Genomic DNA, 12,879 nt, shown 5'->3' on the forward strand with positions numbered 1-12,879 from the left:
AAATGAACCTGAACCTTATCCAATGAAATCTGTGAAAGTTGTGTGGGCTATAAGCTACAGCCTGCAGCTGGCAGCATCTACACCACAAATAATGCCAGAAACCTGTTGGTCAGCTGGCAGGGCATTATGGAATGCAGAGGTGATTGCTGAGAGTCCAGAGGGGAAGCAGGACAAAAACCTGATACAGCTGAATGGTATGATGCACATTTATTAGTCATCACACTAGCGCTCTCTCAAATGGAAACTCCAGGTTTTGCTGTGTCTGGACCCCATTTACTGTTGCATTTCTATTGCAGTGCTATTTTCTTCCTGGCTACCTCTGGCACATACTCTGGACATTGGACTTCTCTCTACTATTCCTCAAAATGAGACTTCCTCATTCAAATTTCAGTATGATTCTGTCAAATGCAAAAGTCAACTACCAAAATAAAAGGAATGTCTCCATCTATTTCAGTCGATTTATCAAAATTTGGGATGCCTGTGTCTGTTCCAACCAGCACTGACAAATGGTTCTACTCATGGTAAATATGAAAAACTCACAATAAAATTCCTAAAGGTCATTTATTTTAAATTCTCATTAACACATACCCTTTTCTGACAAATTAAGAAGTGCTACAAAGGCTCTGAACAGATTATGAATCACTGACCAAAACTGCAAAACACAAGAGGGGAGGCTAACCTGCATTTGCCTTCCTCAGTAAAGTATTCTGTGTCCCTTACATAGAGGCTCCTTTCCAGGAGACTCTTCTTGGAAAGACCTTTACTAATCAAAGAACAATAAGCATGCTGTACTGCTAAACATTCATTCATGTATTTAAAGTGGTACCTATTTTGGAAGTATTGATTGTAAAAGGCAATTCTCTTGTCTCCTTCAAATAAATTTTGATTTACTTTTAAAACTTCTTTTATTTTTTACTTTATACACTGGGGAATCCAGAAATTGTGTATCTGTAAATTGATCACCACGCCTTAATTTGCTGTAAACAAAAGAAATAAAAGACATCATGTATGAATATCACCAAGCACCTATGTAACCATAATTATTATAATTATGTAATTATAATAACAACCCCAAATGCTAAATAATCCCAGTGAAAGCTTGATACACTGAAGACATTAAATTTATGGAAAATAAATATGTCTGCAACAGTAAGGCATAGATAACTACTGTTTTCAAAAGCAATGCTAAAACCAGTAGACTTGTCATGTGGCTGGTATCATATTAATATGGGAGTAATCATAACTTATTCCTCTAAGACAAAACTCAAATTATTTAAACCAAAAGCTTAACAGCATCCATTTAGGACAGGATACTTGAAAATAAAATATAAATAGGAGACAGTAATCTAAAGTCTTGAGTGATGTCCACATTTTTTTCTGTTAGTAGCTAGTGTCTCCTGAAATACAGAACCTTATCATTGTGGGGTAAAAGATGAGCATGTGTCAATATCATAATATCACAGCATTTTAGCATCCAGTTAATTGGTAAAAGCAAATCTAACTCCAACCCCTTTGCACTTCTTCTACAAGCTATCTGGCATAAGTATTTTTGAACAGCCAGTGGTAAAGCAAAAAGGCACTTCCTACGTTACTTTTAGCCCGTTTGTCCTCAGTCTCATCACTTCAATTAATTGTTTGCTTAGTTACAGAGGTAAACAAAAATATTTTGAGGCTGTATGAGAACATTGTGGTTTTTTCAGTTTGTGGATTTATTTTCTTCTCCTCACACAGTTTTGCCGGAAAAGGAAGACACACTCCTTTTACACTGTCATAAGGGAAGGTGCTATAATCCTTTCACTCTCAACATTATTACAGGGAAATCTGGATACTGTCTTTACCTCATAAATACGCATTCTACTGATATACACACAGCAGCATAATTTCCCTTAAATCTATATTATACTTAAAAAAGCCAAAACCAAACAAAACCCCCCAACCAACTTTGTGGCAAGAAACTCTCAGAGTATTTTCGGAAGTAATCAACTTAAAGGTCCATTGGGATTTAGATCTATTCATGTAGGTGCAAATCTATTTGTTTTCTTAATGGACGGTCAGCTTCAAAACCCTCCTTTAAATTTTAATAGTTATTACACAATTTGTGTCTTGCCTTTTAACAATCTCGGAAATCCTGTGCCATTAAATTTGCTAAGACTACAAAGGTAAGTAACTAATTATCAAATTAACATATCTTAAACTCAAATGATTTCTTGTATTAGATACAGCTAGTTAAATCAAGATTACTGAATTATATGTGAGTGTGTAAACTATATTGCCACTTGACAATATTACAAGGATGTTGTTGTAAGTTTACATTTAATTATAACATTATTTGTGAGAGACAGTTCAACTTTTCGTTTGGGGGTTTTAACAGCAAATCTTTACTGGAGATAGCTACATACCCCAAAAACCAAACAAAAGCCCCAATTTACGTATACCTACCTGTTTAGTTTGGGTTCTTTGTAGCAAATAGTGGCTCTTCCTCGTCTAGATGGTGCTGCTGAGATTTCTTCTAAAGTTTTGGGGGATTTAGATGAGGAAGTGTGAGATCGTATACTAATATTTGTCAGATCTTGCAAAGACTTTCTCCCTGTGAATACAGTAGTTTATATGCCTCATTTTAAATATTTTCTAAATCATGAAGTAAACTTTCAATTCAGATTTATTTTAATTAGCATTTCTTAATTCATGTACTTTGGTTGCTGCTCTTACTCTAAAGATGCTCAAGAAATGCAATAGATGGTCAAAGAAAATGCCACTACAGCAGCTTTCAATCTATCCAAATTTGGAGCTGTCTGAAGTCTGCCATGGCTTTTGCGACATTTTAAGAAAGCCCCATAAGCACTGTAAGTTGCAACTGGCTGACTAAAGACTCCCAGGAGTTACCATATTTAAGACGTAAAACTGCACACAGCGCCTGGCCTTGAATGCAGGGGGTGGGCATACACGTGTAATCTCAACATTCAACCTGTGCACGAGTTCTCTAGTTCTGCACTTTCTAACTCTGTGTCTGCTCCTTGGGCATACGCATATAAAATGAGCGTAACAAGGTGAGCCTCCTCATCTCAAAACTGCATACTACCTATTTAAAATGCCACATTTTGAACCACTGAACATGTCCATAAAAAATGTAACCAGCCTTGGTGCCAGCCTTCTGTAATCCTTAAAGACCAACTCAGAATGCTAGACTAAACAATCAATATTTAATTTGGAGACAAATATTTTGATAACTTGGGAGAAATACTGAGATTATTTAGTCCCCATTTCAAAAATCTGTATTTATATTGTCCTTCTGAAAAGCACTAACACAATGCAGACAGCAATACAAGATGACATAAATAATCTGTATTCCTTAGAAGCCCTTGCAAGAGTGTACATTCCTCATTGATACAGGTCAAGTTTTAGATTTTCTGCAACCAGATGAGAACATTGGGAATATAGTTTCTTCGAGGGAACTGAATTTAAAACTCTTTATCTTCACTTCTTGAGTTGGAACACTTTACCTTAAATCCTCTATGGCAGCAAGTGGATGTTACTGATGTCACAGAGGAAATTAATATGCATAGGGGATAAATAATTAATTTTTTCTTGTGCCTATCGTAAGACTAATACATTATATTACTGTATATTTACACACCTGCCAAAATAAGTGAAAGCTTTCTGTCTTTATTATAGCATCCGCATGCCACGTACAGTCTAGCACACAACTCTTAACTGACGGTGAAGCTGACAGGGCTGCATTACTATTGCCCTGTAGTAGAACACTGGGCTGAGGGCAAACCAAATACCTCAGTGGGTAAAACCAGTCATTTCACTAATAGCCTTCAGAAACACGTTAAGCAGAGACAAAGTCAGAGGTTCTTCTTTGGAACTTCACTTCTGAGAGATATTTTAAGGCGACTTTGGGCTGCTTGCAGCAAATCCCTCTTGATTTACAAAGGCAAAAGAAAAAGCATGGTCTTTTGAAGGAGTTCATTAAGGAAGAGCAGTGCTTATGTAGTTTAAAAGAGAGGGCTCTCTGATACTCTCTGATAATGAAAAACCTCCTGAGTTTGGCTGCCTCACAAATCAATCTTGATTTGTACTAGTTTTAAAGTAAAAATAAACTGTCATTCCAAGCTTTTCCTAAAATGTTAAGGTTAGAGATCAGGTCAGCTGCCTTTTAAGCTGTAAGAGTTTTGAGACGTCTATGGGGTTGCATTCTTTAGGAAAACTGGGTAGCTTTGAGTATGAATATTTATGTTCACATAGATCTAACTTTATAGAGACTTTGATTACGGGAGCCTTTCAAGGTGTAATTCTAAGTACAGCTCAAGGTAGTGATCAGAAGAGCTGGCATCATCAGAGAGAATGGCATTTCCTTGCTATCTCTAAATTCAAGATATGGATTTGGGTAAAAAAGGGATACTGTTTTTTGAACTATGCTTAAATGAATGAAGATCTAATTATCTGTTTGCCTTTTGTGGCAGTAGTATTTGATACTGGTGAACACAAGGGTTTATTAATTTATCATTAAAGCTAATGAAACTATGGGATCCTTTTTCTACCTTCCAAAGAAGGAACTGAGGATGAGAAGATGCAACTGCAAATTACCAGAACTAATACCTCACACAATGGACTGATTCTGCCAGTACTCCTACTCTGTGGTCATATAAAATAGGAGGTTTTTTGGCCATTGTGTCCTAGGATTCAAATGAACCTATTTGATCGATAGGTTGGGATTCAAACTCTTAATTTGAGCTAGGAAACTGTCTAGATGTTGGAGCATTCTTAGTGACAATGAAATAAATAAGAACTTGCTGAGAATAAGTATGCTTACAAAATAGACCGCCCATGCTACGGAACTTCAAAGCTACATTTTAAACGTATTTAAACAGTAGCATAGGCATGTTAGTCATTCCTTTAGCTCCTTTACCGTAATTCTGCTGTGTGATCGAAGAATCTAAACCTATCTTCCAGACTACACTAAAATTTGGTTGTTTTCTTAACTTAAGATATCTTACTTAAAAAGAGGTTGTCACGTGAAAGTTTGCTCAAGGGCACATTCTAGAGAAAACCTGCTCAAAATGAATTTTTAGATCTCAGAATTCCTGCAAAAAAAATTCTAAAGAAATACAAATGAAATCTGTAAGACCAGCTATGTTCTCCATTTATGAAAGGAACATCACAGTTTACTCTTATTTCCTTTATATAAAAGCTCAAGCTATTGTATCTTTTCTATCCCAAATTTTCTGAATTCCACCACATTCTTTGAAAAATGCAGACATGCTCCAGCTATAATTACCTCAAGAATGTAGGCTACATACATCTGCTCAATTAAATGCCACCTTGGAATATACTGGAAAGTAACAAGGATATTAGTTACCACAATTAAAAAAAAGATATTGTGACTGATATAGGATATATAATATGGATAATTTTAGCGATTTTCAGCCTTACCTTTTCCCTCCTCTTTTATCTACTCAAAGCAAGCAGTAAGAGTAAGGCAGTATTAAGAGAAGACACCTTACCACTGTTTCAGACACTATCTAATTCAAAAGGCCATGTTTTTTCTCACCCATACACTTACCATGACAAGGTGTAAGAGTCTCTTTGTAAATCTCTTTAGAAATACGATCCAGCTTTAGTCCTGCTTTTCCTGCATCCAGTGCTTCATTATGAACACCTTGCCCACAGATTTCAGAGTTCACGGAAGCACTGTGGTTATGAAGAGCTGGGAGCTCCACACTGAAAACACCTTCCTGGAAAAGGCTATTTACATTTAATGTCATATTCTTAGAACGTTTGATAGGTAAGGATTTTAAAAATTCTGATTTTTTAACTGTAGCCTTTAACTTGCTCATAGAGGAATCTCTCTTATGATGGACTTCCTGGTTATCCAAAATATTGTGCCCCCCCTGATCAATTTGCCTGAAATAACTTTGGTCTGGTCTGGTCTCAGTAATATCAGAACTAAACCTCTGTTTGTGCGTTACCTGATTATCAGGAGGATTACTAGCGTGAGGGGTTTTAGGTGCCACTGATGAGGAATCTACAGCAGCAGCAGCATCAACTTGTTCTTCAGCTTGTGGTGTATTCACAGCTACACCGCTCTGAGTAACTAAAGCTACTTGCATATGCTGAGTTTCAGTTATTTGATTTCCACAAACAGCCTCTGCATGCAATCCACCTTTATTTTTTAATTCTTCTTTTTTACCTAGTGAGAACTGTGTAAGATTTTCTTTCGGTATGACACATGCTTTCTGGCTAGCCTTTGCCAATGTATGTTTTAATCTGCCTGGAGAAAAATGGCTACTCTTTTGGTTTACTTTCTGAGTAACTGTATGAATGTTGTCACTCCCAGTTTCTCCCTTTTGTCCAAAACTACTTTTTTTGTTGTATTTTCTCTTTATAATATGCTTGTGGTCTTGCTTTCTCTTGCTGTCATGCTGGCATAGCTCTGTTTGAGAGGTTTTTGAAATATATTCTCCATACTTCCCACTCTCCTCTCTACAGGATTTTGTGGTGTCTATTTTCAAAGAGTTTTGCAAAGCGCTCCTGTTTATTTTTGGTCTGCTATGTTTCTCATGTGTATGCAGAAAGTCCCCCTGTGAAGGCAATGCATTAGAAATGTTGTCCTGGAATGGCAGGTTTTCAGCACAATGAACTTCTGGTGGGATCTTGTTAATAGATGAGCTTGAGTCTGGTGGTTGTATTTTGCCTTCCACATCTTCAAATGTTCCTGAGAAAGTTTCCTTACTTGCCTCTTGTTTTCTTGGACTCGTTAACTTAACCTGGTACGTCTTCCTAGTATCTTCAGCTTTACTGGGACAATTCTGTGCTTGATAATATTTGCTGGTATTTAGCAAACTCTGTTTCCCTACAAGTAGCTGTTCTGTCTGGCTTTGAAATAGTTGAGTTGCTGAGTCAGTAGTTTTTGAAACTTCACTGTCATCAACCTTGATGTGCCTTTCTTCTGCATACAAACTTGGACTGACCTCAGTCTTGCTTTTAATTTTCTCTTTATCCTTCTTAGAATATTTTACTTTTCTGAAATTTACTAATATTTTATCAGAATTGCCATTAATATTTTTATTTTGATGTAATTTATCTTTGTCTTTCACTGTAACTGCGAGTAGCTCACCTGCATCACTAGTGGTCAGCTCCATATCAGCATCATAAACAGTTTCTTCAGGCTTCATTTTGTCAGCAGAAAGCAGCTTCCTAAAATCTATCTTCCTTTCATTGCTAAATTTAAGAGGTGAAGGAATAATGCAAGACAAGCCACTTGAACTTTCCTGCAAATTCATGTCATTGGTGTTGCTGTCGCTGCTGTTGATACCATGATGAGGCAGATTATTTAAGCAACATTTTTTATTGAAATCCTTCATATTAGGTTGAGTTTTTGACTTGTGAAGTACTGCATGTTTCTTTCTTTCAGTCACATTTCCATAGAATGACAATGAACCGTCTTTATATTGTTTTGTAAGCTCCTCAGAGGGTCTTAAGGACTGCCTATTTTTGACATGAGTCAGGAAGGCGCTATCACAACTTAGCTCTGTGGATAATTGATTTTCTGCAAAGAGAAAAATTTCAGCAGCTTGGAGAAAGAATGAATAGAGTATAGTTATCAGAATAAGACAGATTTTTGAGGCTGGACCAGAAGCATGGAAAATTACAAACTGCGTTTTTTTTTAAAAACCAACCAACCAAAAACCAAACAAAAACTGAATACACATTCTGTGGTTGGTCCTTAAAAATTTAGTTAAGTAGAACTAATTTAATATTTGACCAAAGTTGGACTTTTGAAAATGGGTATAAATATAAATGTATTTTTTATAATTTCTTCAGTTAATGTTTGGTTGTCTTATCAATGTTTTATTCCGTTCACATTAATTTTGTCACATTTCAGCTGTGTTATTTCAATGAACATGATTCTACAAGTGATTGTCAGGACACCTATACTTACGGGTGAGCATTCTATTTGTTATTAGTTTATTACAGTTTAGGAATCTCACTATACCTTCTGTATTGCACATCAAGCAATTATCAAACACTAATTCTCAGATAGCTCTTACAGATAAGTCACCTGTACAGAAATCTATCATACCTTTTAAGAACATATTTTGGTCAACAGTTGTCTCTACTGGGTCTATTTCAATTAACTTTTGATTATTTGTACCAGAAGACAATGGTAATGGAAACCAGACTTGATCAGAATGCGTTTCCTTTGACAAAGTAGTGGTAGGCTTCGAAGGATTTGGTATTTCACACAGAGAAGGGCTATCTTGCAGTTTTGCGTTAGCTGTTGCAATTAAAGGAAGCTTCACTGGCAATTCTGCAGATCTGAAACGAGGAAATTTTACTGTGAAGATTTTTATTACATTTTATGTCATAATATTCAACTGTTTAAAACATTCCCGTAGTAATGCATAAAAGCAGAAAACAAGAACTCCGGTATGAAATCTGGTTCTATCATAGTGGCAAATGTATTTATGGTAGAGAATCCTGCTTTGGCTGCTGAGATCCCATGAAGAAAGCAGCAGGTTATTCAAACACAAGCTTTGCCTACCACTCTACAGATATATAGATTCCAAGTTGTAAATACGTAATTTCTCAGTTAGCCAGGAAATAGTTTCTCATTACATGAAAAATACCTAGGACAACACACAAAGATGAGTTGTAAAAAAATCCACAGACACTTATCCTGTTCTAAATTTCACATAAGCACCTACCTAGCAGACTGATGTGCACTCCTGAACTGGCCATCAGTAGGGCTACTTGGACCAGCTGACAGAGGAAAAGAACCCTGAAGATTCTTTCAAAAAAAGAACAGTGGGGAAGCAGAAACAGTTGAATAGTCTCTTAGGTTTTAAGTGTCAGAAATATCCACAGGAAAAAAAAAAGTAAAACTGGGCAAAACCCCAGAAGTACTGATGAAAGGTGCATGATACTCAAACGCAATAATTTTAAAGAAAAATATTTTGTAGCAAAACTTACCAAAATCTGTAATTTGCATCCCAAAACAATGTATAGACTTTTAAAATGTAAACATAACTAATGCAAAGTGAATTATGGATACAGAAGCACAGAGCAAAACTAAGCAACTGTTCAGAACAGGTAATAAAAATATTATTTTCAAAAATTAAGTGTAAATTTGCCCTCACACAAGGACTAACATGGACTATGTTTTCTCGTAAAGTTTCCACATGCAGGGTATTTATTGCAACACTAAACAAGATAGGCAAGTAGCTTGCTCATTGGTGAAGAATATCACATACTAAAGTATTAGGCTTTTGGGGTTTTTTAACAAGATGACTTCATCAGGGCTAACTGATCTTTAACTTTCAGACACCCTGTAAACAAGATTAAATGCTAAATCTTTAGTGCAAGCAACAGCAAACTTTCGCTGATTTCATTTGACTGGGTTTCATCCCAAGTTTTAAGGAAATGGGGCAAATGTTGAAATCACACATGCATTCATTTAGATGCTCTGAAAATATTATCCTGCAAAATTAGTTCAGCATGGTAATAGTTCAAAAAACATCTTACCTCAGAAAGACTGCTTATTTCTATTGCAGTTAAGAGGTTATAATTCAAAAATGCTTCTATTTCTATGAGAGTTTTATTCTGCGTGTAAAGGAAAAATTAGTTTTAAAAGACATATCTCAAGTGGCTTCCAGCTTAAGAAAAGACAGGCTATAAAGGTGAATCTATGTTGGTTTGTTGGGTTTTTTTAACATCTCAATACCTATAACGTTGAAGCTGACACTAAAATAGCAAGTACAAAAACCTATGAAAGAAAAATCAAACGTGAATACTACGCTATCAGATGATACAACTTCACAAATCTGAGACATATATTTTAAATCACCATTTTAAGAAGCAATACTAACTTTCAAACAAAAAAAAAAGATAAAAGCTTGGTTTAGCTGATCTAATCTTAAATGATATTATTTGCAGCATACCAAACAGTTGAGTTTTTGACGAAGCAAGATATTATGAAGCTGCAGCTTTTCTACTTCCTTCTGAAGAAAAATCTTCTCATTCTTTAGCTTCCGAGAATTTTCTTTCTCCACACTCAGAGCCACAGCTAATGCTTTATTATTTTGTTTTAAAGATACTTTAAACATAGATGAGTTATCTAAAGGAGACAATCATATTATTTTCATCAGCTTCAATTCCAGGCCCACTCTGCATGAACTATCACTCTGTAACATTAGGATCTGTAGCTTTTGGTGGAACAATGGCACAGACTAACACTTCGTAACATAAAATTGTTCCTGTTGGCTGTCATTCTGACAACTACTGTCAGCTTCATGTTCAAGTTCATTTAATGCACAGATTCTGCTCCACTCTGGATTTGTCTTTAAATAAGGTTATTTTAAGAAGGCGGCATTTAAAAATGGGTAGTTACACAGGCATTAAATTGCTTCCACACACTTCTAAAATAACAAATACACATTTTACAAATTAAAAAGTTCAAATATTTTTAGCATAAATGTGAGTTTTGACAACAAAGAAGAGAGCTTTAGATTAGCAATACGCATTCCACTGTCCTAATGAAAACTTGCCTACTCATATCTGTCTCAGAATGTTTTAGGAACTTAACTTCATTTTTTTTTTTCCAATAACACTGCATATTACCAAGATGATTTTTTTCCCTCACGTTCATAGCATACACAGAGCTGACTAGACCTCAAGGTAGAGACAAGTCTGACCATAAAGGAGCAAGGTTAGCTTGAAATCTGCTTCAACTACATCTCTTCGTTGCCTTACATTATTGCTTCTGTGATCAGCAATCCAAAATTTGCAAGACCTTATTTTGTTGCTTTGGGTAACAGGCCACAACAGTGGAACCTTGTTAATCCAAACATTATGCTTTGAAATTACTGTTCAGCTTAGTGAATTATTTGTATTACTGCAGTGTAGAGCTTTCTAAAGGACACTAGTATGTCAGTATACTGTTTATTTTCTCACTGAAATTAGTATTTTTTCCATAAAGCCACACTAAATTCAAAAATATACATATGTACAGACAACAACAAAAGTATATACACAAATAAAAACTCTTGCAGCACCAATCACAGAAAGAGAAGCAGAACTCAACATTCACTTAACCATGCTGCTTGAATTACAGAGCTCTGAAAAGTGTAGTTTCACTACATTCATTGTTTCCTTATCTTTTGCAGAACAGGATCTGAGACGTTCCATAGTTTTGTTTTTGTAAGAGCCAGAAACAAAACCCAACCATAGAATCACTTAGGTTGGAAAAGACCTTTAAGATCAAGTCTAACCATTAACAAAAACTCTGCCAACGCCACCACTAAACCATGTCCCTAAGTGCCTCATCCACACATCTTATAAATACCTCCAGGGATGGTGACTCCACCACTTCCCAGGGCAGCCAGTTCCGATGCTTCACAACCCTTTCAGTGGAGGCATTTCTCCTAATTTCCAATGTAAACCTTCCCTGGCACAACTTGAGGGCATTTCCGCTTTCCTATCACTTGCTACTGGGGAGAAGAGACCAACACCCATCTGACTACAGCCTCCTTTCAGGTAGTTATAGAAAGCAATAAGGTCTGCCCTGAGCCTTCTTTCCCTCCAGACTAAACAACATCAGTTCCCTCAGCCACTCCTCTAAGACCTGTTCTCCAGGCCCATCATGACAAACCTATGTTTGAATTTAATCGTGACTCACTGAGGTAAAAAAAAGAGTACCTTCTGTCAAGTGATTAAATCAGCAAATTAATATTTGTAATTTTCTTTGATTCCATTAATACCTTAAAGAAGAATTTTGTATAAATCCCATTTTGCAAATGGGAATGCTAGATAATTTAATATGCAAACTATATTTTAAGAGGTCACTGATTTTACTTATGTTGGTACCTCAGTGTATAGATGCCCCAGACAGACCATGACACAGATGTTAGAAAGGCACTTGAGTACACCTTTTTAAAAAACAGTGGCATGTGAAAGAGCAAGCACTGAAAATACTCAGAGAATTACATAAACAGCTTACAATTGTGTTAAAACTTTCAGACTCTCATAAAATTCTCAACATGCCACATTAATATTTTTAACAGGCAGCAAATCACGTTAAATACAATTACTATTCCTTTTGAAGTCATACATTCTTCAGTATGTACGGTACGTGGCTTCAGTTGTATTTTAACAGGACTTACTTATTAATTTAGTTTTGATTTTAGATGCCAGAGAAGCATTCCAATTTGCAGTTTGTAATGTTCCATCCCTCCTCTTCTTGTGTCCTTTAACGGCATCCGAGGTGAGAATGGTAGAGGATTTAGCAGCTGCTTGTTTGTGCATCATCAAAAGGAACCTGTACATTACCAAAAGGAATGCCCAAGTTACCACATGATTTTTCTCACTCTTTTTTAAATTAAGTTTCCTTACCTCTCATCCGGATTTGTTATCTGTGAAGGCGGGAAAATTGCTTCAGTCTTTACCTTTGTTCAATTTATTCAAACAAGTTAAGGAATCCTTCCCTAAGACTTAAGTCACATTATAAGAGAGCGGCAAAATATTTCACTAAAGAACTTTAAGTCTGAAAGATCACAGGTTGTTAATCTTGCCCATCCCAGTAAGCTACATCCACGTTGACACTTAAAGGGAAAAACCACCGAGGTTCTATCACTTCACGATGCGATCAGACCAGCTTTTGCTTTGTCAGAACAAACTTTAGATGGAAGCATTTAAATAGACCGCATTGTAACTGTCGCAGATTTAAACAGCGAGAGAGACCGGCCCGCAAGCAGAGGTAGAGAGGGAGCGGCGTCCCAGCAAACCGCTTCGAGGGGGCAGGTCTGGCCGCCACCCGCCCCTCGGGCCCCTCACGCCTCAGGGGCGGGAGGCAGAAAGCGCGCGCCCGTTCCCGCCTCT

The 12,879-nt window shown here is 36.5% G+C and overlaps 1 protein-coding gene across 1 annotated transcript; it reads right to left on the bottom strand.

Annotated features, from left to right (window-relative positions):
- Nucleotides 1–871: 871 nt before the first annotated feature.
- LOC104505534 (shugoshin-like 2) lies at nt 872–12,306 on the bottom strand. Its single transcript, XM_010149557.1, has 8 exons — nt 12,165–12,306; nt 9,945–10,120; nt 9,529–9,606; nt 8,712–8,794; nt 8,087–8,322; nt 5,567–7,552; nt 2,440–2,587; nt 872–977 (listed from the first exon to the last, which is right to left on the bottom strand). Exons 1-8 carry the CDS (start codon nt 12,304–12,306, stop codon nt 872–874), a joined length of 2,955 nt encoding a protein of 984 aa, XP_010147859.1.
- Between the last annotated feature and the right edge of the window lie 573 nt (nt 12,307–12,879).

Source organism: Eurypyga helias, unplaced genomic scaffold (genome assembly GCF_000690775.1).
Source record: "Eurypyga helias isolate BGI_N326 unplaced genomic scaffold, ASM69077v1 scaffold41693, whole genome shotgun sequence".
Lineage (NCBI taxonomy): Eukaryota > Metazoa > Chordata > Aves > Eurypygiformes > Eurypygidae > Eurypyga > Eurypyga helias.